Source organism: Chlorocebus sabaeus, chromosome 1 (assembly GCF_047675955.1).
Source record: "Chlorocebus sabaeus isolate Y175 chromosome 1, mChlSab1.0.hap1, whole genome shotgun sequence".
Lineage (NCBI taxonomy): Eukaryota > Metazoa > Chordata > Mammalia > Primates > Cercopithecidae > Chlorocebus > Chlorocebus sabaeus.
Genome location: NC_132904.1, coordinates 9,934,635 through 9,955,794, shown reverse-complemented (window position 1 = coordinate 9,955,794; position 21,160 = coordinate 9,934,635). Strand labels below are relative to the sequence as shown.

At 55.8% G+C, this 21,160-nt stretch overlaps 2 protein-coding genes across 6 annotated transcripts; one reads left to right on the top strand and one right to left on the bottom strand.

The window, feature by feature from the left end:
* Positions 1-295: 295 nt before the first annotated feature.
* On the bottom strand, positions 296-15,912 carry BAD (BCL2 associated agonist of cell death). Of its 2 annotated transcripts, none has more exons than XM_007994027.3 (4): positions 15,814-15,912; positions 15,353-15,547; positions 1,634-1,824; positions 296-802 (listed from the first exon to the last, which is right to left on the bottom strand). In XM_007994027.3, exons 2-4 carry the CDS (start codon positions 15,537-15,539, stop codon positions 677-679), a joined length of 504 nt encoding a protein of 167 aa, XP_007992218.2. In that variant the 5' UTR covers positions 15,540-15,547; positions 15,814-15,912; the 3' UTR covers positions 296-676. The 2 variants fall into 2 exon arrangements, with proteins under 2 accessions (XP_007992218.2, XP_007992228.2); XM_007994037.3 differs by having other exon boundaries at positions 703-1,048.
* Positions 15,913-16,005: 93 nt separating this feature from the next.
* Positions 16,006-20,662, top strand: GPR137 (G protein-coupled receptor 137). Of its 4 annotated transcripts, none has more exons than XM_007993992.3 (8): positions 16,006-16,563; positions 17,684-18,055; positions 18,139-18,188; positions 18,895-19,120; positions 19,240-19,389; positions 19,515-19,643; positions 19,778-19,896; positions 20,316-20,662. In XM_007993992.3, the coding sequence occupies exons 2-8, from the start codon at positions 17,699-17,701 to the stop codon at positions 20,581-20,583; spliced, it is 1,299 nt and encodes a 432-aa protein (XP_007992183.1). In that variant the 5' UTR covers positions 16,006-16,563; positions 17,684-17,698; the 3' UTR covers positions 20,584-20,662. The 4 variants fall into 4 exon arrangements, with proteins under 4 accessions (XP_007992183.1, XP_037855066.1, XP_007992194.1 ...); XM_037999138.2 differs by having other exon boundaries at positions 20,210-20,662; XM_007994003.3 differs by lacking the exon at positions 16,006-16,563 and adding an exon at positions 16,650-17,408.
* Positions 20,663-21,160: the final 498 nt, after the last annotated feature.

Here is a 21,160-nt window from a genome sequence, read left to right as displayed (position 1 = left end):
AGCAGCTGCTGGCAAGGGCTGACCCAAATAGGAGCGAGTGACCCTCCCTGGGGGGCCGCGGCACGGTTTACAGAGCGCGAGATTCGGCGGCCGGCAGCGCTGCGGTCCCAATGCGCGTGCTGGGGACTTGGACCTGGGCCTCACAGCCCTGGCCCGCGAGCCGCCGCGACCCCTTCCGTCTCTGTCGCGGATGTCAGGCAAAGCCTATATCCCTCGTAAGACAGCGGCCTCTTTTGAAAGTATCCGTGAGAGCACTACCCGGCCTGCGATGCCCCAGTCGACGCACAGAAAAGGCTCGGCGGCACAGACGCGGGCTTTATTAACATTTAGTAGTGAGCGCGGCCCGCGGGACCTCGCGGGGACTCGGGTCCCGGTGACGCAACGGTTAAGCCTGGTTCACGACTTGGCGCAGGCACTTGGGGGGGTAGCCCGGAGCCGGAGGGCGGGGCCACGAGCCACTTCTGGCGGCTATGGGCGGAAAACCCAAAACTTCCGATGGGACCAAGCCTTCCGTGGCTTCACATGCACCGGAAGGGAATCTGGGTCAGCCCTCCCACCGAAAGAGGCAGCACGGATCCTCTTTTGCATAAGGCCTGAGGGAAACACTTCCGCCCATATCCAAGATGGCCGACCAGGACAGTGAGAGCGGGTGGAGTTTCGGGGCGTGGAGCGAAGGTCACTGGGAGGGGGCGGAGCTTCCCCTGCCCAAGTTCCGATCCCACCAGGACTGGAAGACTCGCGTCCAGCTGGAGCTTTGCCGCATCTGCGTCGCTGTGCCCGCGCTCTTCGGGCGAGGAAGTCCCTTCCGGGTTGTGGGAGAAAAGGGTTACATGAGTTAGATTACCATGGCAGCTGGTGCCAGGCTCTCCACTTCCGTGAGCCTTCCTCTAAGTGAGATCGGGGGGAGATAATGAAGTCCACAACTCCCAGGAGGCTCCACGCCGGGTGGTCAGGGACGCTCGGGAGGACGCATGGGCCCCCAGGAATGGGAACTGGTTAGATCCCAGAAACTCCGTGCCGGGGACGGGAAGAGAGGATGCCTAGGGCCCTAAATGGAAAGGCCAGAGCTGGAGACCTAGCACCCAGAAGATGGGACCGCAATTCAAGAATCAAAAGGCCGGGAGTGGTGGTGAGCGCCTGTAATCCCAGCACTTTGGGAGGCTGAGGCGGGAGGATCCTTTAAGGCCAGGAGTTCCAGGCTGCGATGAGGCGTCATCGCACCACTGCACTCCAGCCTGGGCGACGGAGCGCACAGGTGCCAGCAAAGAGCACAAATACCAGCATGCCTAGTCTTCCAAGAATTCGGGGAATCCAAGAGCTTTGGCCTGGAGTGGGAGCTAGACTACAGGTCCCAGCATGCCCTGTGACACACACACCCCCACATCCAACCACCAGGAGGGGGAAATCCTGGGACTTGGAAGGGAAGAGCTGGGTGGGGGGGGGGGGGGGGGGGTTAGAGGGAGGTCTTATGACTACAAATCCCAGAATGCTATGGAGCTAGGAAGGGGCAGGACGGCGTTGGGGAGGGATCGTGGGACTCCAGATCCGGACGTGCCTTGGGACAAGGAAGGGACAGACCGGCGCGGGGCGGCCTGGGACTGCAGGTCCTGGCACGCCGGGTACCGGCGCTCACCTTAAAGGAGTCCACAAACTCGTCACTCATCCTCCGGAGCTCGCGGCCATAACGCTGTGCTGCCCAGAGGTTGGGGGGCGCGGAGCGCGAGCGGCCCCGGAAGGGGCTGGGCTCCTCCTCCATCCCTTCGTCCTCCTCCGTCCCCGCGGGGTAGGAGCTGTGGCGATTCCGGGTCTCCACAGCCCCAGCGCCTGGAGAGGGTCAGTGGGTAGGGGGCGACGTTAATCTCAGCTCCTCTAAGTCCCTGGCCCTGCCTGAACCCTCCCCATCAGCTCTGCAGGCCCACTCGTAGGTCTTCCAGGGGCGCATCACAGTCCACGTCTCGGAGCCCCAGTCCCTTCGAGGGAAGCTCTGGGGCCTTTGTTGAAGATTCAGGTTAACTTTTCATTAATCCCACGAATCCTGACTGAGTGCCAATAATGGGTGAGGTCCTGTGCCCGGCACAAAATAAGGGCATAAGAAATACTAGTTACATCGGCCGGGCGCGGTGGCTCAAGCCTGTAATCCCAGCACTTTGGGAGGCCGAGACGGGCGGATCACGAGGTCAGGAGATCGAGACCATCCTGGCTAACACAGTGAAACCCCGTCTCTACTAAAAAATACAAAAAAAATAGCCGGGCGAGGTGGCGGGCGCCTGTAGTCCCAGCTACTCGGGAGGCTGAGGCAGGAGAATGGCGAAAACCCGGGAGGCGGAGCTTGCAGTTGAGCTGAGATCCGGCCACTGCACTCCAGCCTGGGCGACAGAGCGAGACTCCGTCTCAAAAAAAAAAAAAAAAAAAAAAAAAGAAATACTAGTTACATCACGAGGTCAGGGGATGGAGACCATCCGGCCAACATGGTGAAACCCCGTCTCTACTCAAAACACAAAAATTAGCTGGGCATAGTGGCGCACGCCTGTAGTCCCAGCTACTTGGGAGGCTGAGGCAGGAGAATCGCTTGAACCCGGGAGGCAGAAGTTGCAGTGAGCTGAGATCGTGCCACTGCACTCCAGCCTGGGTGACAGAGTAAGAATCCGTCTCAAAAGAAAAAAAAAAAGAAAGACATATTATTAGTGCAAGACCTTCATGGGACTTCGTGGCAAGCCCTGGGTTGGTAGCTATTTCATAGCGTCTATTCTACATCAGCGGAAGCCAATCCCTCGGACAGGAAAGTGTCCTGCCACAGCTGGCAGGATTGAACGCCGCCTCTGCAAGGGACCTGCAAAGCCCCTGGAGAACAAGAACCTGTCCGCTACATGTCTGCATCCCCCCCAGAGCCTTCTTTGGAGACAGTGTCTGGAACTGTTGACGTTTTTAGGTACCATTGATGGTGCACTTATGTGTAGGCCAAGACATTCCCTCATTATCCTCCTAACCACCCTGGGAGGTGAGTACTAAACATGCTTAGGTGAGAAGACAGAAGCTTAGAGAGTTAAGACTTGCCCAGTTTCTGTGAAGCTGTGGAGGCCTGAGGCTGGAAGGTTCCAAAGGCTTGGTGGAATCCAGAGTCCAGTGATTATCAGTGGAGCTCTGTGTCGCTCCCCTTGTCTATTTAGCCTTTGACTCTCTGAGCCTGTGTCCTCACCTTTATGAGGGGATAATCCTAGCCCTGACTCCCAGTGATTGTGTAAAGGTCACATAGAATAAAAAAATGTGAAAGTGCTTTGTGGCTGGGTGTGATTCCTCACGCCTGTAATCCCAGCACTTTGGGAGGCCGAGGCAGGCAGATTGCTTGAGTTCAGGAGTTTGAGACCAGCCTAGGCAACATCGCAAAACCCCATCTCTACTAATTTAAAAAAATTATAGGCCGGGTGCCGTGGCTCACGCCTGTAATCCCAGCACTTTGGGAGGTTGAGGCGGGCGGATCACAAGGTCAGATCAAAACCACCCTGGCTAACATGGTGAAACCCCATCTCTACTAAAAATAAAAAAACAAAACAAAACAAAAAATTAGCCGAGCATAGTGGTGGGTGCCTGTAGTCCCAGCTATGTGGGAGGCTGAGGCAGGAGAATGGCGTGAACCCTGGAGGTGGAGCTTGCAGTGAGCGGAGATTGCGCCACTGCACTCCAGCCTGGGTGACAGAGCGAGACTCTGTCTCAAAAAAAATAAATAAATAATAATAATAAAAGAAGGCCAGATGGGCGGTGGCTCATGCCAGTAATCCGAGCACTTTGGGAGGCCAAGGCAGGTGGATCACCTGAGGTCAGGAGTTCGAGACCATCCTGGCCTCAAACTCTGGTGAAATCATGTCTCTACTAAAAATACAAAAATTAGTTAGGTGTGGTGGTTCACGCCTGTAGTCCCAGCTCCACAGGAGGCTGAAGCAGGAGAATCGCTTGAACCCAGTGGGTGGAGGTTGCAGTGAGCCGAGATTGTGCCACTGCACTCCAGCCTGGGCGGCAGGGCGAGAATCTGTCTCTAATAATAATAATAATAATAATAATAATGACAAAAGAAAAAAGAAAGTGCTTTGTAGGCCGCAAATACACTATGGGTTATTATTCAGAGGCCCGCCTACTGTTTGAACTGTGTTTGAACCGTGCTCCATGCCATCTCCCGACTGCTGCCAACTCCACTCTTCTACCCAGACTGATAAAGACTTGGAACCACGCCCTGGAGCAAACACTCAGAGCACAATGATAGAGTGAGAAGCAGGTGGGGGGCTGGGCGCGGCGGCTCACGCCTGTAATCCTAACACTTTGGGAGACTGAGGTGGGGGGATCACGAGGTCAGGAGTTCAAGACCAGCCTGACCAAGATGGTAAACCCCATCTCTACTAAAGATACAAAAAAATTAGCCAGGCGGGGTGGCAGGTGCCTGTAATCCCAGCTACTCGGGAGGCTGAGGCAGGAGAATTGCTTGAACCTGGGCAGCAGAGGTTACAGTGAGCCGAGATCACGCCCCTGCACCTGTCTCAAAAAAAAAAAAAAAAAAAATAGAGGCAGATAGGGAACATACTTGGTGTTTATGGAAAAGTATGTCTGTCAGGGAGGCTCTTTGGAGATGGTAAATTACAGGCCCGGAACTGAAAGTGGGGGATAACCATCAGAATGTCTCTTCTCCCCTCAGAGGACCTGAGGCAGGGCCTGTGGGCCAGTGCAGGGCCTCCAGGGGTCCCAGCTAGGACGCAGAAATGAGACACATGACTAAGAAAGCAGGTAGGCGGCTGGGCGCAGTGGCTCACGCGTTTAATCCCAGCACTTTGGGAGGCCAAGGCGGGTGGATCACAAGGTCAGGAGATCGAGACCATCCTAGCTAACACGGCGAAACCCCATCTCTACTAAAAATACAAAAAAATTGGCCGGGTGCGGTGGTTCACGCCTGTAATCCCAGCACTTTGGGAGGCTGAGGTGGGTGGATCACCTGAGGTCGGGAGTTCGAGACCAGCCTAACCAACATGGAGAAATCCTGTCTTTACTAAAAATACAAAATTGGCTAGGCGTGGTGGCGCATGACTATAATCCCAGCTACTAGGGAGGCTGAGGCAGGAGAATCGCTTGAACCTGGGAGGCGGAGGTTGCGGTGAGCCGAGATCGTGCCATTGCACTCCAGCCTGGGCAACAAGAGTGAAACTCCGTCTCAAAAACAAAAAACAAACAAACAAAAAAATTAGCCGGGCGCGGTGGCGGGCGCCTGTAGTCCCAGCTACTCGGGAGGCTGAGGCAGGAGAATAGTGTGAACTCGGCAGGCAGAGCTTGCAGTGATCCGAGATCGAGCCACTGCACTCCAGCCTGGGCAACAAGAGTGAAACTCCATCGCCAAAAAAAAAAAGAAAAAGAAAAAGAAAGCAAGCAAGTGGGCATAGTGGCTCACGCCAGTAATCCCAACAGTTTGGGAGGCTGAGGCAGGTGGATCACTTGAGGCCAGGAGTTCGAGATCAGCCTGACCAACATGGTAAAACCCCATCTCTACTAAAAATACAAAAAAAAAAAAAAAAAAAAGCCAGGCGTGGTGGCTCATGCCTGTAATCCCAGGACTTTGGGAGCCTGAAGCAGGTGGATCACGAGGTCAGGAGTTCAAGACCAGCCTGACCAACATGGTGAAACCCCGTCTCTATTAAAAATACAAAAATAAGCCAGGTGTGGTGGCGCAGGCCTGTAATCCCAGCTACTTAGGAGGCTGAGGCAGGAGAATCACCTGAACCTGGGAGGCAGAGGTTGCAGTGAGCCGAGATTGTACCACTGCACTCCAGCCTGGGTGGCAGAGCAAGACTCTGTCTCAAAAAAAGAAAAAGAAAATAGAAATTAGCCAGGCATGGTGGCGTGGGCCTATATTCCCAGCTACTAGGGAGGTTGAGGCACAAGAATCGCTTGAACCTGGGAGGCAGAGGTTGCAGTGAGCTGAGATCTCGCCATTGCATTCCAGCCTGGGAGTCACAGTGAAACTCTGTCTCAACAACAACAACAAAAAAAGCAAGGAAGGGAACAAGAGGATGGAATCCGGAAAGGCCTAGGGTAAGATAAGGTGTGATCAGAGTGCCTGGCCATTCTGAGCATCACCAAAGCCCGGAGCTGCCCCCAGGTCAGGTGGGGATTCTTTAAGACCCTAGAGGAGTGAGGTGGCAGTAGGGAGAGGCGTACTAGGTCAGGAGTAAAGATGACAGATGAGAGCTGGATGTGGCGGCTCATGCCTGTAATCTCAGCACTTTGGAAGGCTGAAGGATTCTGGATAGGGGCAGGAGAGCCAGGAACAGAAGGGACACTGAAGGAACAGGCCTGTCTGCAGAGTAATTGCCAGTTCTGTGGGGCGGTGGATGTGGAGCAGGGGTCAGCTAGGTGGGCTGGGCCCTGGTCAAATTCCTGCTCTGACCTTGGCCCATTCTCCAACCCTTTGGGGCCCCAGTGTCTTCTGTGAAATGGAGGCAGTTCCCTATCTGCCAGGACCACCGTGACAACAAATGAGAGCAAGAGAGCCCCTACCTGCCCCTCACAGCCTGAGGCCTCTGAGAGTCCCAGCGAGGGGAATACCCAGCTCTCCCGTTGTATAGATGAGGAAACAGAGGCAGAGGTTAGGAACTTGCCTGAGGCCATGTGACTGGGACAGCCTGCTTAGCCACCTAAATACGCAGGAAACAGCAGTTGTTCTCCTCCACTAGCTCTGAGTGGGGCCACAGGACCACTGCGCTTGCCGGACACAAGGCCCCACAGGTGGAAGGTGAGTGACTTGCACCCAGGCACTTGGCCTGGGCACTGCCCCTTGCCCAGGGATCAGAACAAGCAGAAGACGCTGGCCAGGTACGGTGGATGGTCGGAAGCCCTCCCTGTGTATTCATTTATTTCATCCTCGCCACACCCCATCAGGGAGGTTCCTCATGGTTGCCACTTTACAGAGGAAGAAACTAAGGCAGAGAGCCTAAGTAACTTGCCCAAGGTCACAGAGCTAGTAGGTAGCAGAGCTGGGATCCCAACCCAACCAATGTGGCTTCAGGGGCTGTGTGCTTGGCCGTCATGCCCCAGGCTCCTCTCAGCTGTACTGTGGGCTGCCTTGGAGGCCTAGGCTGGGGAAGGCTCCCTTGGGCGTTCTGCTAGCACCAGTTCTGCCAGGAGCCTGTCCTATGGGGTGGGAGTTTCTCACCAAATTCGTGGACTTAGCAATGCCAAGCCAGTTGTTATCAAGATGACACCCATTTGTGTAAATTGAATTATATACATGTAAGTACAAATATATATATATATTCGTGTGTGTATATATGTGTGTGTGTATATATACATGTGTGTGTGTGTGTATGTGTGTGTATATATATGTATGTATTTTTTTTTTAGAGGGAGTCTTGCTTTGTCACCCAGGCTAGAGTGCAGTGATGTGATCTTGGCTCACTGCAACCTCTGCTCACCGGGTTCAAATGATTCTCCTGCCTCAGCCTCCTGAGTAGCTGGGATTACAGGCGCCTGCCACCATGCCTGGGTAATTTTTGTATTTTTAGTAGAGACGGGGTTTCACCATGTTGGTGGGGCTGGTCTTGAACTCCTGACCTCAAGCGATGTGCCTCGGTCCCCCAAAGTGCTGGGATTACAGGCCTGAGCCACCATGCCCAGCCCTAAACTGAATTTTTAAAAAGCGTCCTATTTACGGGGGAAAAAACCCTGTGAATTCCCTGGGGGAAGGGGAGGGCTGGGGCAGGGCCTGGGCCAGCCTCTCCCTTCTCTGGGGAAGGAAGGGGGTGTGGCTCCTCCTTGGGTGCGAGCGTGGGTGGATGCCCAGGCCTGCCCACTCTTGCCATCCGTCTAGAGCCTGGCCCGGGGCTGGGGTGTGGAAGCGGGGGATGGTGGCTGTGGCTAGAAGTGCCCCAGGCCCCAGCATGGCACCTCCAGCTTTACATTCTCTGCATGTTGGGCTTCTGAGTCAGTGGCTGGGGCAGACATCCCTGCTGATGCTTCTGCGAGCATCCTTGCACTGGGATTTTCAGAGTCCTCAGATTCCCAAGAAGGAGAATACCAAGCTCTCCCTGTTTTACAGATGAGGAAACAGGGGCACACTTAATTACAACACTCTTGCACGCTGAATTGCACACTTAATTAAAACAGTGGTGTTCCAGACCGTTTGGAGCAGTCAAGCTCTGCCATCAGGCAGGGCTGGGTTTGGATCCTGCCCCAACCACATACCGACCACACACAATCTGCTGCCGGGGGAGGCTGACGTCACGGTGGCCAGTGCTGCCACCCCACCCTGGGCAGACACTTGCAGCCTGTCAGCCTCTGGCACCTGCAGGCTTCGGCCTTGACGTTAGCCTTCCAGGACAGAAGCCCCTTCAGGCCTGCAGAGAACAATCCCCAATCTTGCTCAGAGCTGATAAAATCAGAAAGCACTCTAAAGTTGGCAAATGTTTCCTTTTTCTTTTTAAAAAACAGTGACAGGGTCTCTGTCACCCAGACTGGAGTGCAGTGGCACGATCTCAGCTCACTGCAGCCTCAAAATCCTAAGCTCGGCCGGGCGCGGTGGCTCAAGCCTGTAATCCCAGCACTTTGGGAGGCCGAGACGGGCGGATCATGAGGTCAGGAGATCGAGACCATCCTGGCTAACACGGTGAAACCCCGTCTCTACTAAAAAAAAATACAAAAAATTAGCCGGGCGTGGTGGCGGCGCCTGTAGTCCCAGCTACTCGGGAGGCTGAGGCAGGAGAATGGCTCGAACCCGGGAGGCGGAACTTGCAGTGAGCAGAGTCCGTGCCACTGCACTCCAGTCTGGGCGACAGAGCGAGACTCCGTCTCAAAAAAAAAAAAAAAAAAAAAAAAAAAAAAAAAAAATCCTAAGCTCAATTAATCTTCCCACCTCAGCCTCCTGAGTAGCTTGGACTACAGGCACCACCATGCCCAGCTAATTTTTTAATTTAAAAAAATTTTTAGAGACAGGGTCTTGCCATCTTTCCCAGGCTGGTCTTGAACTCCCAAGCTCAAGTGATCCTCCTGCCTCGGCCTCCCGAAGTGCTGGGATTACAGGCATGAGCTACTAAGGCCGGCTGGTAAATGTTTGTTCACTTTCTTTTCCCTTTTCCCGTTAGCTGGAAATGTTTTCTATAAAGGGGGTTCAGTGGGCCACATGGTCTCTGTGACAACCGCTCAGCTTTGTGGCCAGAGCTGAAAGGAAACCATAGTCAATGTGTAAATGAATACACTGCACCTTGCTGTGTTCCACTAACACTTTCTTTAGGGACCTGGAAATTTGAATTTCATAGAATGTTCACATGTTACAAAATATAGTTCTTTGGACTTTTGTCAACAATTTTAAAATGTAGGCCCAATGTGGTGGCTCACGCCTGTAATCCCAACACTTTGGGAGGCCAAGGCAAAAGGACTGCTTGAGGCCAAGAGTTTGAGACCAGCCTGAGCAACATAGAAGGACCCTTGTTTCTACGAAAATTAAAATAAAAAATTAGCCAGGCATGGTGGCGTGCACCTGTAGTCCCAGCTACTTAGGAAGCTGAGGTGGGAGGATGGCTGGAGCCCAGAAATTCGAGGCTTTATAAATATATAAAATACTGGGCCGGGCGCGATGGCTCATGCTTGTAATTCCAGCACTTTGGGAGGCCAAGGTGGGTGGATCACGAGGTCAGGAGATCGAGACCATCCTGGCTAACACGGTGAAACCCCGTCTGTACTAAAAAAAAATACAAAAAATTAGCCAGGCGTGGTGGCGGGCACCTGTAATCCCAGCTACTCGGGAGGCTGAGGCAGGGGAATTGCTTGAACCCAGGAGGCGGAGGCTGCAGTGAGTTGAGATTATGTCACTGCACTCTCCAGTCTGGGCAACATAGCTCAACTCAGTCTCAAAAAAAAAAAACAAAAATAATTACTGACTGGGTGTGGTGGCTAGCACTTTGGGAGGCCAAGGCAGGAGGATCAGTTGAGGTCAGGAGTGAGACACCAGCCTGGCCAAGGTGGCGAAACCTCATCTCTAATAAAATATACAAAAAAATTAGCTGGGTGTGGTGGTATGTGCCTGTAGTCTCAGCTACTAGGGAGGCTGAGGCAAGAAAATCACCTGAACCTGGAAGGTAGAAGTTGCTGCGAGGCGAGATTGCACCACTGCACTCCAGCCTGGGCAACAGAGCGAGACTCCACCTCGGGGAAAAAAAATTATATATATATTTACATATATATAAATATATATATAATAAAAATATATACATAAAGTAATAACAATGTCAGTACTAATAATAAGAGCAGCAAACACTTAGCCCCTCCTCTGTGCCAGGCACTGTTTCCAAGCACTTTTCCTGTATTAACTCATCAGGTCCTTGCTATACCCCTGCGAGGTTGGACTAGTTCTATTCCCACTTACAGATGAGGAAACTCAGGTAGATGGAGTTAATTAACCTGCTCAAGCTCAACCTGCTAGGAAGGGCAGAGCCACATTTGAACCTGCAGTCTGGCCCAGGGGCTAGCACTGGGCTGCTTCTCGCTGCCTCTCCACTGTCCACACCTGTTTCAGACACTGGGCTGTGTGGGCTGTCACAGCACAAGGTGGCTGCGGCCCCTGCCCCGGGGCACCTTAGCCTCCAGCAGGGGCCTGGTGGCAGGGGCTGTGAAGAGTGACCGAACCAAGTGTGAACTGCTCTGCGCAGGTGGAGGGGCAGACGCACCGTGGCTCTGGAAGGGCACTGGCACTTGCTGATCTCTTTTGGGAAACCACTTGCTTTTGGAGACACTGAAAACTCCATCAAAAGGTTCAGAAATCCAGCCCTGTCCTCACCTAGCAGCTGTCTTCTCCCGAAGCCCTCTTTCCTGCGGGTCTGCAGCTGGGGCTGGGGGGAGGTGTCGCCCGCTTTGCTCCTTATTACCTTGCAGGCCCCTCCCATGCCCTGCTCCTGGGTCAAGTCCCTGGCCAGTGCAGAATGTTACTCCTGTCCTCTGCCACTCCACCAGCACCCCATCTCCTTTCTGTACCTTGCTACTCCTTCTATCATGATCTTGTCCCACTCTCCCCTCAGACTCATTCCCAGGGACATAACCTAGGCCTTGTCACCATCAAATAACTCCATCCCAAGCTTCCCACCAGCTGACCCGACCTGTGTGGATCATACCCCTGGGACCCCAACTCCAACCACGCTGTGGCTTCCCAGGACTTGCTACTTTCCCTGAAGCTCAGCCAGCTTGGACCCCACACCTACCCTTCCTTCCTTTGCACACACTTGAAGCCCCTACCCCTAACTGGGCTAAGACAAGCACAACTCTGATTGACTCCAACCCCCGGCCACCTCCCACTAGCACCCTGCTAAAAATCCCACCAGATGCTTAAAATCCACCTCTAGTGGCCGGGCGTGGTGGCTCATGCCTGTAATCCCAGCACTTTGGGAGGCCGAGGCAGGTGGATCACGAGGTCAGGAGTTCGAGACCAGCCTGGTCAACATGGTGAAACCCTGTCTCTACTAAAAATACAAAAATTAGCTGGGCATGTTGGCACATGCCTATAATCCCAGCAAGACTCTATTCCAAAAAAAAAAAAAAGCCACCTCTAGCCCACCCTCTAGGGTGGCTTCCAGATCCTTCCCCACCCTTCAGTGTTTCTTCTCTATTAAAAGCAACTTCATCTCACTGGATGCTCAAGCCAGATTCCTTGGTGTTGGCTGGGCTCTGTGGCTCATGCCTGTAATCCCAGCACTTTGGGAGGCCAAGATCACCTGGGGCCAGGAGTTCAAGACCAGCCTGGCCAACATAGCAAGACCTTGTCTCTAAAATTAATAATAATTTATTTTATTTTTATTTATTTTTTGTTTTTTGAGATGGAATCTTGCTCTGTCACCCAGGCTGGAGTGCAGTGGCACAATTTCAGCTCACTGCAACCTCCACCTCCTGGGTTCAAGTGATTCTCCTGCCTCAGCCTTCCAGGTAGCTGGGATTACAGTTGTCTACCACCACATCTGGCTAATTTGTGTTTTTGTAGTAGAGACAGGGTTTTACCAAGTTGGCCAGGCTCTCTTGAACTCCTGAACTCAAGTGATCCACCTCAGCCTCCCGACGTGCTGGGATTACAGGCATGAGCCACCGCGCCCAGCCAACAATTTTTTTTTTTTGAGACAGTCTCACTCTGTCTCAGGCTGGGGTGCAGTGGCGTGACCTCGGCTCACTGCAAGCTCCGCCTCCCAGGTTCACACCATTCTCCTGCCTCAGCCTCCCAAGTAGCTGGGACTATAGGCGCCCACCACCACGCCTGGCTAAATTTTTTTTGTATTTTTAGTAGAGACAGGGTTTCACCATGTTAGCCAGGATGGTCTCGATCTCCTGACCTCGTGATCCGCCCGCCTCGGCCTCCCAAAGTGCTCGGATTACAGGTGTGAGCCACCGCTCCCAGCCTAATAATTTTTTAAAAATTCCTTGGCATCATCCTGGTTCCTCTATTTCCCTTGCACCCCACATCCAGTCCATCAGCAGATCCTGCCAGTTCTGCTTTAAAAATAAATCCAGAGGCCAGCTACTTCTCACCACCTCCCTGGTGACTCTCTGAATGTCTAAATCTGACCATGCTGCCTCTGTTCAAAGCCTTTCCAGGTTTTCACCCAAAGGCAAAGTCAGAGTCCTTACAATGACCTCCAACTTTAGGTCTCCAAAGACCCTTTCCTAACCCCCTCCCCTAGGCCCACCCTAGCTGGGAGCAGGTGTTGCCCTCAGGGCCTTAGCATCTGCCCTTCCCTCTGCCTGGAACTCTCTTCCCATCATCCCTGTGGCCTTGGTTCCAGTGGTGCTTTTCACCAAGTGAGTGCTGACCACCTCTGCTACCATCACTCCCCCAGCCCCGTGACTCTGGATTCTCTTAACTCTCTCTTTTTTTTTTTTTTAAGATGGAGTCTCACTCTGTTGCCAGGCTAGAATGCAGTGGCGCGATCTTGGCTCACTGCAACCTCCGCCTTCTGGGTTCAAGTGATTCTCCTGCCTCAGCCTCCTGAGTAGCTGGGACTACAGGTGCGCGCCACCATGCTTGGCTAATTTTTGTATTTTTAGTAGAGATGGGGTTTCACCATGTTGGCCAAGATGGTCTCCATGTCTTGACCTTGTGATCCGCCCGCCTCAGCCTCCCAAAGTGTTGGAATTACAGGTGTGAGCCTCCGCGCCCAGCTTCTCTTAACTCTTACATGCTGCCCCCATACAAATCTCATCCATGATAGGATGCACTTTTGTGCTTGTTTGCTTATGGACCCACCACGTCACTAGAATGTAAGCTCCACGAGGGCAAGGATTCCTGATGTTTGGGTTCACCGAGGTCCCCCTAGCAACTGGAACAACCTGTGTCACATGGTGAACACTCACTCTGAGACACAAGTCAATGCTGAGTGTGTGTGGCGGGGGGCAGAAAGCAGGGGGAGCTTGTGAGCAGAAAAACAGCCAAGTGCAAGCTCAGGAAGTTAAAGAAAGCTGTGGAGGCCGAGCATGGTGGCTCACGCCAGTAATCCCAACACTCTGGGAGGCCAAGATGAGAGGATCGCTTGGGCCCAGGAATTCGAGACCAGGTTGGGCAACAAAGCAAGACCTCACCTCTACAAAAAATAAAAAATGAGCTGGTGTGGTAGCATGCACCTGTGGTCCCAGCTGTTCTGGAGGCTGAGGCAGGAGGATTGTTTGAGCCCAGGAGTTTGAGACCTGCCTGGGCAACAAAAGGAGACCCGCCCCTGCCCTCGTCTCTAATGAAAACATGAAAAATGGCGGGCGTGGTGGCTCACGCCTGTAATTCCAACACTTTGGGAGGCCGAGGCGGGCAGATCACAAGGTCAGGAGATCGAGACTACCCTGGCTAACACGGTGAAACCCTATCTCTACTAAAAATACAAAAAATTAGCCGGGCGTGGTGGCACATGCCTGTAGTCCCAGCTACCTGAGAGACTGAGGCAGGAGAATTGCTGGAACCCAGGAGGCGGAGCTTGCAGTGAGCCGAGATTGCACCACTGCACTCCAGCCTGGGTGGCAGAGTGAGACTCCATCTCAAAAAAAAAAAAAAGAAAAAGTTAAAAATAAATTAACTAGGTGTGGTCCACACACCTGTATTCCCAGTTACTTGGGAGGGTAAGGTGGGAGGATCGCTTAAGCCCAGAAGTTCTAGGCTGCAGTGAGCTGAGATCACACCTCTGTACTCCATACCTCTGTACTCCCTCCTAGGTGATAGAGTGAGACCCTGTCTCAAAATAAACAAAACAACAACAACAAAAAAAGAAAGCAAGCTATGGGATCCAATCTGAGAGAATCGAGTGTGTGTGTTTGTGCGTAAGAGAGGGAGGGGAAGGAGGCCTCTTAAGCCTTCTTAATCCTGAAAATGGGGAGGAGGTCGTTTAAGCTTCAGTGCCAGAGTGACATGACCTAGTTTTCTATTTTTAGAGATGGGGTCTGGCTATATTGCCCAGGTTGGTCTTGAATTCCTGGGCTCAAGCCAGCCTCCTGAGTTGCTGGGACTACAGACACGGGCCACCCCACCTGGCTTGACCTGGTTTTTGTGTTCAGAAGATATATGTTGTTGTTCCAGGTGCCAAGGCCAGTGCTAGCACAGGGGTGGTGGAGCCTACTGAGAAATGGACACTGAACCCCAGTGTCTATCCTTCCATCTTGGAGCCCGTGCTTCCCATCCCACACAGCCCTGCTGTCTGGGAGGACCGTCTGCCCCTTGAGGTCACCTGCCCCTGGCCTTTGTGCCAGGACAGGCCTGCTGTGGGTGCAAGCCACGGGGCAAGAAAGAACACATCTGGGAGCTGGAAGGCCCAATCCCAGGGAAAGCATGTAGCCTGGGGCAGGGCACCAAGGAGTCTTCCAGCCCCCACCTTCTAAGGAAAGAAACGCCAGGCAGGTATGGCCTTAGGTAGGCCCCTTTTCCTTTTCAGATCACTGTCTGCCTGCCTGTCACTGATTTCTGTCCTGGCCCCACACTAATAGCTGCCATATATATATATATATTTTAAGAGATGGAGTCTCCCTAAGTCACCCAGGCTGGCTTTGAACTTCTGGGCTCAAGCGATTCTCCTGCCTTGGCCTCCCAAAGTGCTGGGATTACAGGTGTTATCCGTCATGCCTGGCAGCTACCATTTTTTAGCTTTAATGTGCACCAGCTCTGTAATCAAGTGCATCCTATATGTTCCTGCTAATTAACTCAACAGTCCTACAATGGTGGTTATTAATTGCTCTGTTTTACAAAAGAGGAAACTGGGGCTCTGAGAGGTTGGGGACCGACGCAAAGCCTTCAGTGCCCGTGGATACAACTGGGATGCAGGGAGCCAGTGGGCTGGGGGTGAAGTGACCCGGCAGGTGGAGGTGGTGGGGTACTTACCTCCATGATGGCTGCTGCTGGTTGGCTGCTCCTGCTGGTGACTGGCGTCCCACAGGAGGCCTGGGGCCTGGTGATGATGCTTGCCGGAGTCTGAGGGCCTGTTCCCTGCGGGGCTGGGGCCCAGGCCCCTCTCTGCAGAGCTGGAGTCTTCCTGCTCACTAGGCTCAAACTCTGGGATCTGGAACATACTCTGGGCTATCAGGACAAGATGTTAGGTAGTCAAGGCACAGCTGGGGCCAACGGTGGCCCTGGAAGGCAGAGGCAGGTACCCTTGGCTCCCTCTCCCACCCTAGGGCCCCCAGGCCCGCCAGGCCTCCCGGGCCCTCATCTGTCTGCTGGGTCTGGCCTGGCAGGGAGCTGATGCTGTCGGCTCAGGGCCTCAATCTCCCCTCAGAACCCTGGTGGACCCAGGCCCCTACCCAGGCCCCGCCCCACCCGTGGTGACGGCGCACAGGTCTCACCCCAAGCCCGATCTCGAGGCCCCTGACCCGGGCCTGCCGCCTCCCTCCTGCACCCCGGGCTCCCGGCCCTAGTTGCTTGGGCAACGGGAACTGTCAGCGACCTGGCCCAATCACCTCTCGGAACGTCACTCGGGTAGGTCCAGAGGCGGGGTCAACCCGGCCCGGCCCCGCCCCCACGCCGGACCTACGGCTACTCGCCCGCGGCCTTTTTTCTTCCTCCTGCGGCCCTGGTGCTCACATCCTCGCTGCCTCACACCTTGGACGTGTGTGGGAGCAGGAGAGGGATTCTCTGGGGTCCCCATTTGGAACCTGGAGACCCACTTCTGCCAACAAGTCCTTCAGCCCCTCTGGACCTTAGTTTCCCCCCCGTGAAGTGGGGATAGTGACAGCTCCCCCAGGAGCCAGTGAAAACTTTGTGAAGGGAGTGATTACTGCGGGCGAAGGCGCTTGGTACAGCCACAACTGAAGCTCAGCCGTCGGATGCGATTATTGTTGCTATTGTTACCGCTCCGCCTGGACTGGGTGCCCGGTCGGAAAGTCCCGCTCCCCGCTCCTCCTCCCAGGCGTGGAAGCTTCGCGCCGCCCGCCTCGGGGGACACCTCCCGCGCCACCTCGGGGGCACTGGAGATAAGGAGAGGAACCTCCTCCCTGGCTGGGATGGCTGCCCGGGCGCGGGAGGAGGGCCGGGAACCCGGTGAGGGTGGACCGTAGGGTCCGTGGGGACTTCACGCCTGGCAGGCGGCCGGCCAGGTGAGCAGGGCCGCGGGCGCGCCAGGGCGGGGGGCGGGCCCGCGCTGGGGATTCGGGGCTCCGCGGGTTCAGGCCCGGGGGCGGGGCCCGGGGGCCATCTTGGCTATGGGCGGAAGTTTTCTTCAGAGGCCGAGGGACGGGAATCCGTTGCCGCCCCCGGCTGGGTGGCACGACCCCGATTTGGGTATAGGAGAGAGGAGCGTGGGAACTGGCGGCCCCCCACACAAATTAAGGCGGACCGCCCGGGCACAGCCCACCCGGGGACCCCCTGGATGGGGCACGGACCCCGCAATTCGGCCGCCCTCCCGCCGCCTCCCGTAACCCTGGGCGCCCGCCAGCGGCGCAGCTCGCGCCAATTCTCGTACGGTTTCACGCCGGGTGCGGCGCTGGACTGCGGAGCCGGTCGGGCCCCTGCGCAATTTGCGTAGCGAACAGCGCCCGCGCAGGCGCAGGAGGGGGCGGAGCAGCGGGAGCCGGGGAGCCGGAGCCCCGGGTCCCCACGACCTGAGCCAGCTCTCCCATCAGCGGCCTGAGGACCTGGCATCCGCCTCCTCCCGCCCCTTGAGGCTGGAGAGTGGACGCGGTGGGGGTGGGGTGGGGCGGGGAGCAGCTTTCGAGAATTACGAGGACAGAAGGCAGAGGCCCTCCCCATCCGCATTATTGGAAGAGAGCCTCCCCCAGCTTGGGGAGGGGGAGAGCGGGGCATTGGGCGCCCCCTGCAGCGGCCGCTGCCCTGACCCGACGGGCATCGGCTGGCTCTCCCCCTCCAGCCAGGACGACACGAGCGACCGAGGCCAGGGACTCCTCTCCTTGGGCCTCTGCATCCCCCCATCCCTGGCTCTGGGGTAGGCCCAGGGAGGAGACACCCCCAACCCCCACCCAGTCTGCCCTGGAGAGAAGAGACTGCCCTTCCATGCCCCTGAGTGAGGGGCCTGGGGCCCAGGCTGCCCGTGTTCCCCAAGGGCAAGGGTCTCTCTGTTGAGGAGGAGGGGCCTGTCAGCCACAACTTGTTTCCTCCTCAGCGCCCCATCTCCCTCTCTGCACCCTGCAATTCCCACCCCTCCGTATTTATTTCCCTGGCCCTGCCTACAGCCCCTCCTTCTCTGTCTCCGGGATTCAGGCCTCCCTCCCTGACATGGAGAGTAACCTGTCTGGCCTGGTGCCTGCTGCCGGGCTGGTGCCTGCGCTGCCACCTGCTGTGACCCTGGGGCTGACGGCTGCCTACACCACCCTGTATGCCCTGCTCTTCTTCTCCGTCTATGCCCAGCTCTGGCTGGTGCTTCTGTATGGGCACAAGCGTCTCAGCTATCAGACGGTGTTCCTGGCCCTCTGTCTGCTCTGGGCTGCCTTGCGCACCACTCTCTTCTCCTTCTACTTCCGAGATACTCCCCGCGCCAACCGCCTGGGGCCCTTGCCCTTCTGGCTTCTCTACTGCTGCCCCGTCTGCCTGCAGTTCTTCACCTTGACGCTTATGAACCTCTACTTTGCCCAGGTAACCAACTGTGGTCCCGGGTGGGGGGTGGGAGGTGGCAAGCCTTAAGGACCCACAGGAGTGAAGGGCATCTCTGCTCCTAGGTGGTGTTCAAGGCCAAGGCGAAGCGTCGGCCGGAGATGAGCCGAGGCTTGTAAGTACTCGGGACACTGGTGGGCTCAACCTCCAGGTCAGGGGCAGGGGACAGTCCCATGTAGATCCCTTCCCACCTCTCAGGGCTGAGACAAAGACAACCCAGGGAATGTCTGTGGAAGAGCTTGGAAAAGTTAAAGCACCTGGCGCAGATGGCTCAGCAGAGGCGTTGCAGATCTGCAAGGCACAAGAATAGGAATGGTTGTGGTAGTGTGAGGGAGAGGAACCCAGTGGCATCCACCATGGAGGGTGAGCTGGAGGCTCCAGCCCATGGAAGCACCAAAGCCATATGCACTCCTGGGTGACCTGGGGCCGCAATGCCCTCGTCATTTGTACAGTGTCTTACGGTTTATAAAGAGCTTTCCCAGCCATCTTTCATTTGTACAATTTCCCTGAGAGACTACTCTCCTCCCTTGAGAGATGAAGAAACTGAGGCCCAGCCAGGTAAGGCATCAGGATCAAGGTCGCAGAGCTGGGGCTCAGACGGAGACTTCTGACTCCAGTTGGTGCGCCTTCCGAGGTACCACGGCTGTCAGTCACCTTCTGACCTCTTTGAGCCTCAGTTTCTCCATCTATAAGAATGGAGGAACAGGGCTCAGACTGGATGCCCTGAGTTCTGTGGACATTGGGGTTTCCTGCAGGAGGTGGGGCAGGTGGTGAGTGCTGAGGGCTGTTGAGAGCCCGGGCTGACTGTGCTGTGGCTGCAGGCTGGCTGTCCGAGGGGCCTTTGTGGGGGCCTCGCTGCTCTTTCTGCTGGTGAACGTGCTGTGTGCTGTGCTCTCCCATCGGCGCCGGGCACAGCCCTGGGCCCTGCTGCTTGTCCGCGTCCTGGTGAGCGACTCCCTGTTCGTCATCTGTGCGCTGTCTCTTGCTGCCTGCCTCTGCCTCGTCGCCAGGCGGGCCCCCTCCACTAGCATCTACCTGGAGGCCAAGGTAGGGCCGCAGCACTGATGCCCAGGTGTCCTTCGGGATCTCTGGGCAGCGGTTCTCAGGGTGTAGAGGAAGCTGGGAGCCTTCTCTCCCTGAGGGTCCTCTGTTGTTACCTGTGCCAGGGGACCAGTGTGTGCCAGGCAGCCGCGATGGGTGGAGCCATGGTCCTGCTCTATGCCAGCCGGGCCTGCTACAACCTGACAGCACTGGCCTTGGCCCCCCAGAGCCGGCTGGACACCTTCGATTACGACTGGTACAATGTGTCTGATCAGGTGGGCATACGCATGTCTGCCACCTCCTTAGTAGCCATGGCACCTTGGCCCCAGCTGGCCTGGGCCCTGTCCCACTGCCCCCTTGGCGTGACTGCAGACTGGCACCAGCCCCTGCCTTCCCACAGGCGGACCTGGTAAATGACCTGGGGAACAAAGGCTACCTGGTATTTGGCCTCATCCTCTTCGTGTGGGAGCTGCTGCCCACCACCCTGCTGGTGGGCTTCTTCCGGGTACACCGGCCCCCACAGGACCTGGTAAGGGTCTGCACCTTCCCCTGTGGGCCCAGTGGAGAGGGGCAGATGCTGGGAATCCTGGGTTGGCATCTGGGGATGGGCAGGGAGAATAGTGTGGGACAGGAGTAAGTATCGATGATGGCTTCCTCCTCCAGAGCACCAGCCACATCCTCAATGGGCAGGTCTTTGCCTCCCGGTCCTACTTCTTTGACCGGGCTGGGCACTGTGAAGATGAGGGCTGCTCCTGGGAGCACAGCCGGGGTGAGAGCACCAGGTAGGAGCCATAGCACTGCCTCAGTACCCCTGCCCCCCTCCACCCACTTGGCTCCATCGAGCTATGGGGGATTCAGAGAGCTGGGTCTTGCCCTTCCACCCCTGCCATGGCCTTTGCTTCCCCATCTGTACTAGGTGAGGTCCCCTGGGTTCCTATGGCTAAAGCCTCCATCCCTTGCCTAGAGATGTACTTTGCCCTGGGCCCCGAAGGTCTAGGTCACAGGGGTTCTGTTCTAAGCCTCTGTTCCTCCTGCAGCTCTTGTGACTGTGGCCCTGGTCACTGTCCTGAGACTGACCCTGTTTCTCTGCTGCAGTATGTCAGGCAGTCTAGGCTCTGGGAGCTGGTATGGCGCCATCGGGCGTGAGCCGGGCTGGTATGGGGGCAGCCAGACGAAGACCACTCCTCTGCTCTTCTCCCAGGTGCCAGGACCAGGCGGCCACCACCACAGTCTCTACTCCACCCCACAGACGTGATCCCCTTCCCTCCCCCACAGAATACCCAGGTCCCAGTCCCCGTCACCCTAAGCCCCTGTGCCAAGTTTGCCACTTCTTGCCCAGGATCCTGGGGGTCGTGGCTGCCCCCTCCTCTGGCCAGCTCCTTGCTGCTCCTGTCATAGTGAGCTTGTGCCGTCCCCCTAGGATGGGGGCGTGGCCCTGGCTGCCAGATGCCCACAGCACCCTGGCATGACCTGCCACCTCCGCTTCCACACCGGAGCCAGCTACCTCTCCTGTGCCTGCCACTCAATAAACAGTGTCTGCGCCCCACAGTTGTTCACCTGTCTGTCATCTGCCTTGTGTTCCTGTCACTTTTGCCTGTTTGGCCTAAGGCTGAACAGACAGTGGCCCTTGAAGTGGGCTGCTAGGCTGGGCAGGGGCCACTTACCCCATCAAGGCTGGTGGGCTGGGAGAGGAGGGGCCTGCAGTTTGCAAGGGAAGGAGACCACACAGGCCTTTGTTCTCAAAGCTCTGCTGGCCCAGAATTGCCCCTCTAACTCCAGATCCCTCTCCACTTGAACAGTTCCTACTCTTTCCTCAAGACCTGCGTCAACTGTTACTATCTTTAGGAAGCCTTCTGTCTTCTGGTCAAGGGATGTGGCCCCTCTGCTAGGCTCCACAGCCCCACATTACTGCTGTGGTTATGTGGCTACTGAGGATTTTTTTTTTGGAGACAGGGTCTGTCACTCAGTCTGGAGTGCAGTGGCACGATCATGGCCCACTGCAGCCTCAACCAACCAGGCTCAAGCAATCCTGCTGCCTCAGCCTGC

Coding starts and splice junctions, on each gene's coding strand:
- BAD (XM_007994027.3), bottom strand. CDS start 15,539: ATGTTCCAGATCCCAGAGTTTGAGCCTAGTGAGCAGGAAGACTCCAGC. Junction 1,825..15,352: donor CAGCAGCAGCCATCATGGAG/GTAAGTACCCCA, acceptor GACCCTCTCCAG/GCGCTGGGGCTGTGGAGACC. Junction 803..1,633: donor AGTTTGTGGACTCCTTTAAG/GTGAGCGCCGGT, acceptor ACAACCCGGAAG/GGACTTCCTCGCCCGAAGAG.
- GPR137 (XM_007993992.3), top strand. CDS start 17,699: ATGGAGAGTAACCTGTCTGGCCTGGTGCCTGCTGCCGGGCTGGTGCCT. Junction 18,189..18,894: donor CCGGAGATGAGCCGAGGCTT/GTAAGTACTCGG, acceptor CTGTGGCTGCAG/GCTGGCTGTCCGAGGGGCCT. Junction 19,121..19,239: donor GCATCTACCTGGAGGCCAAG/GTAGGGCCGCAG, acceptor TACCTGTGCCAG/GGGACCAGTGTGTGCCAGGC.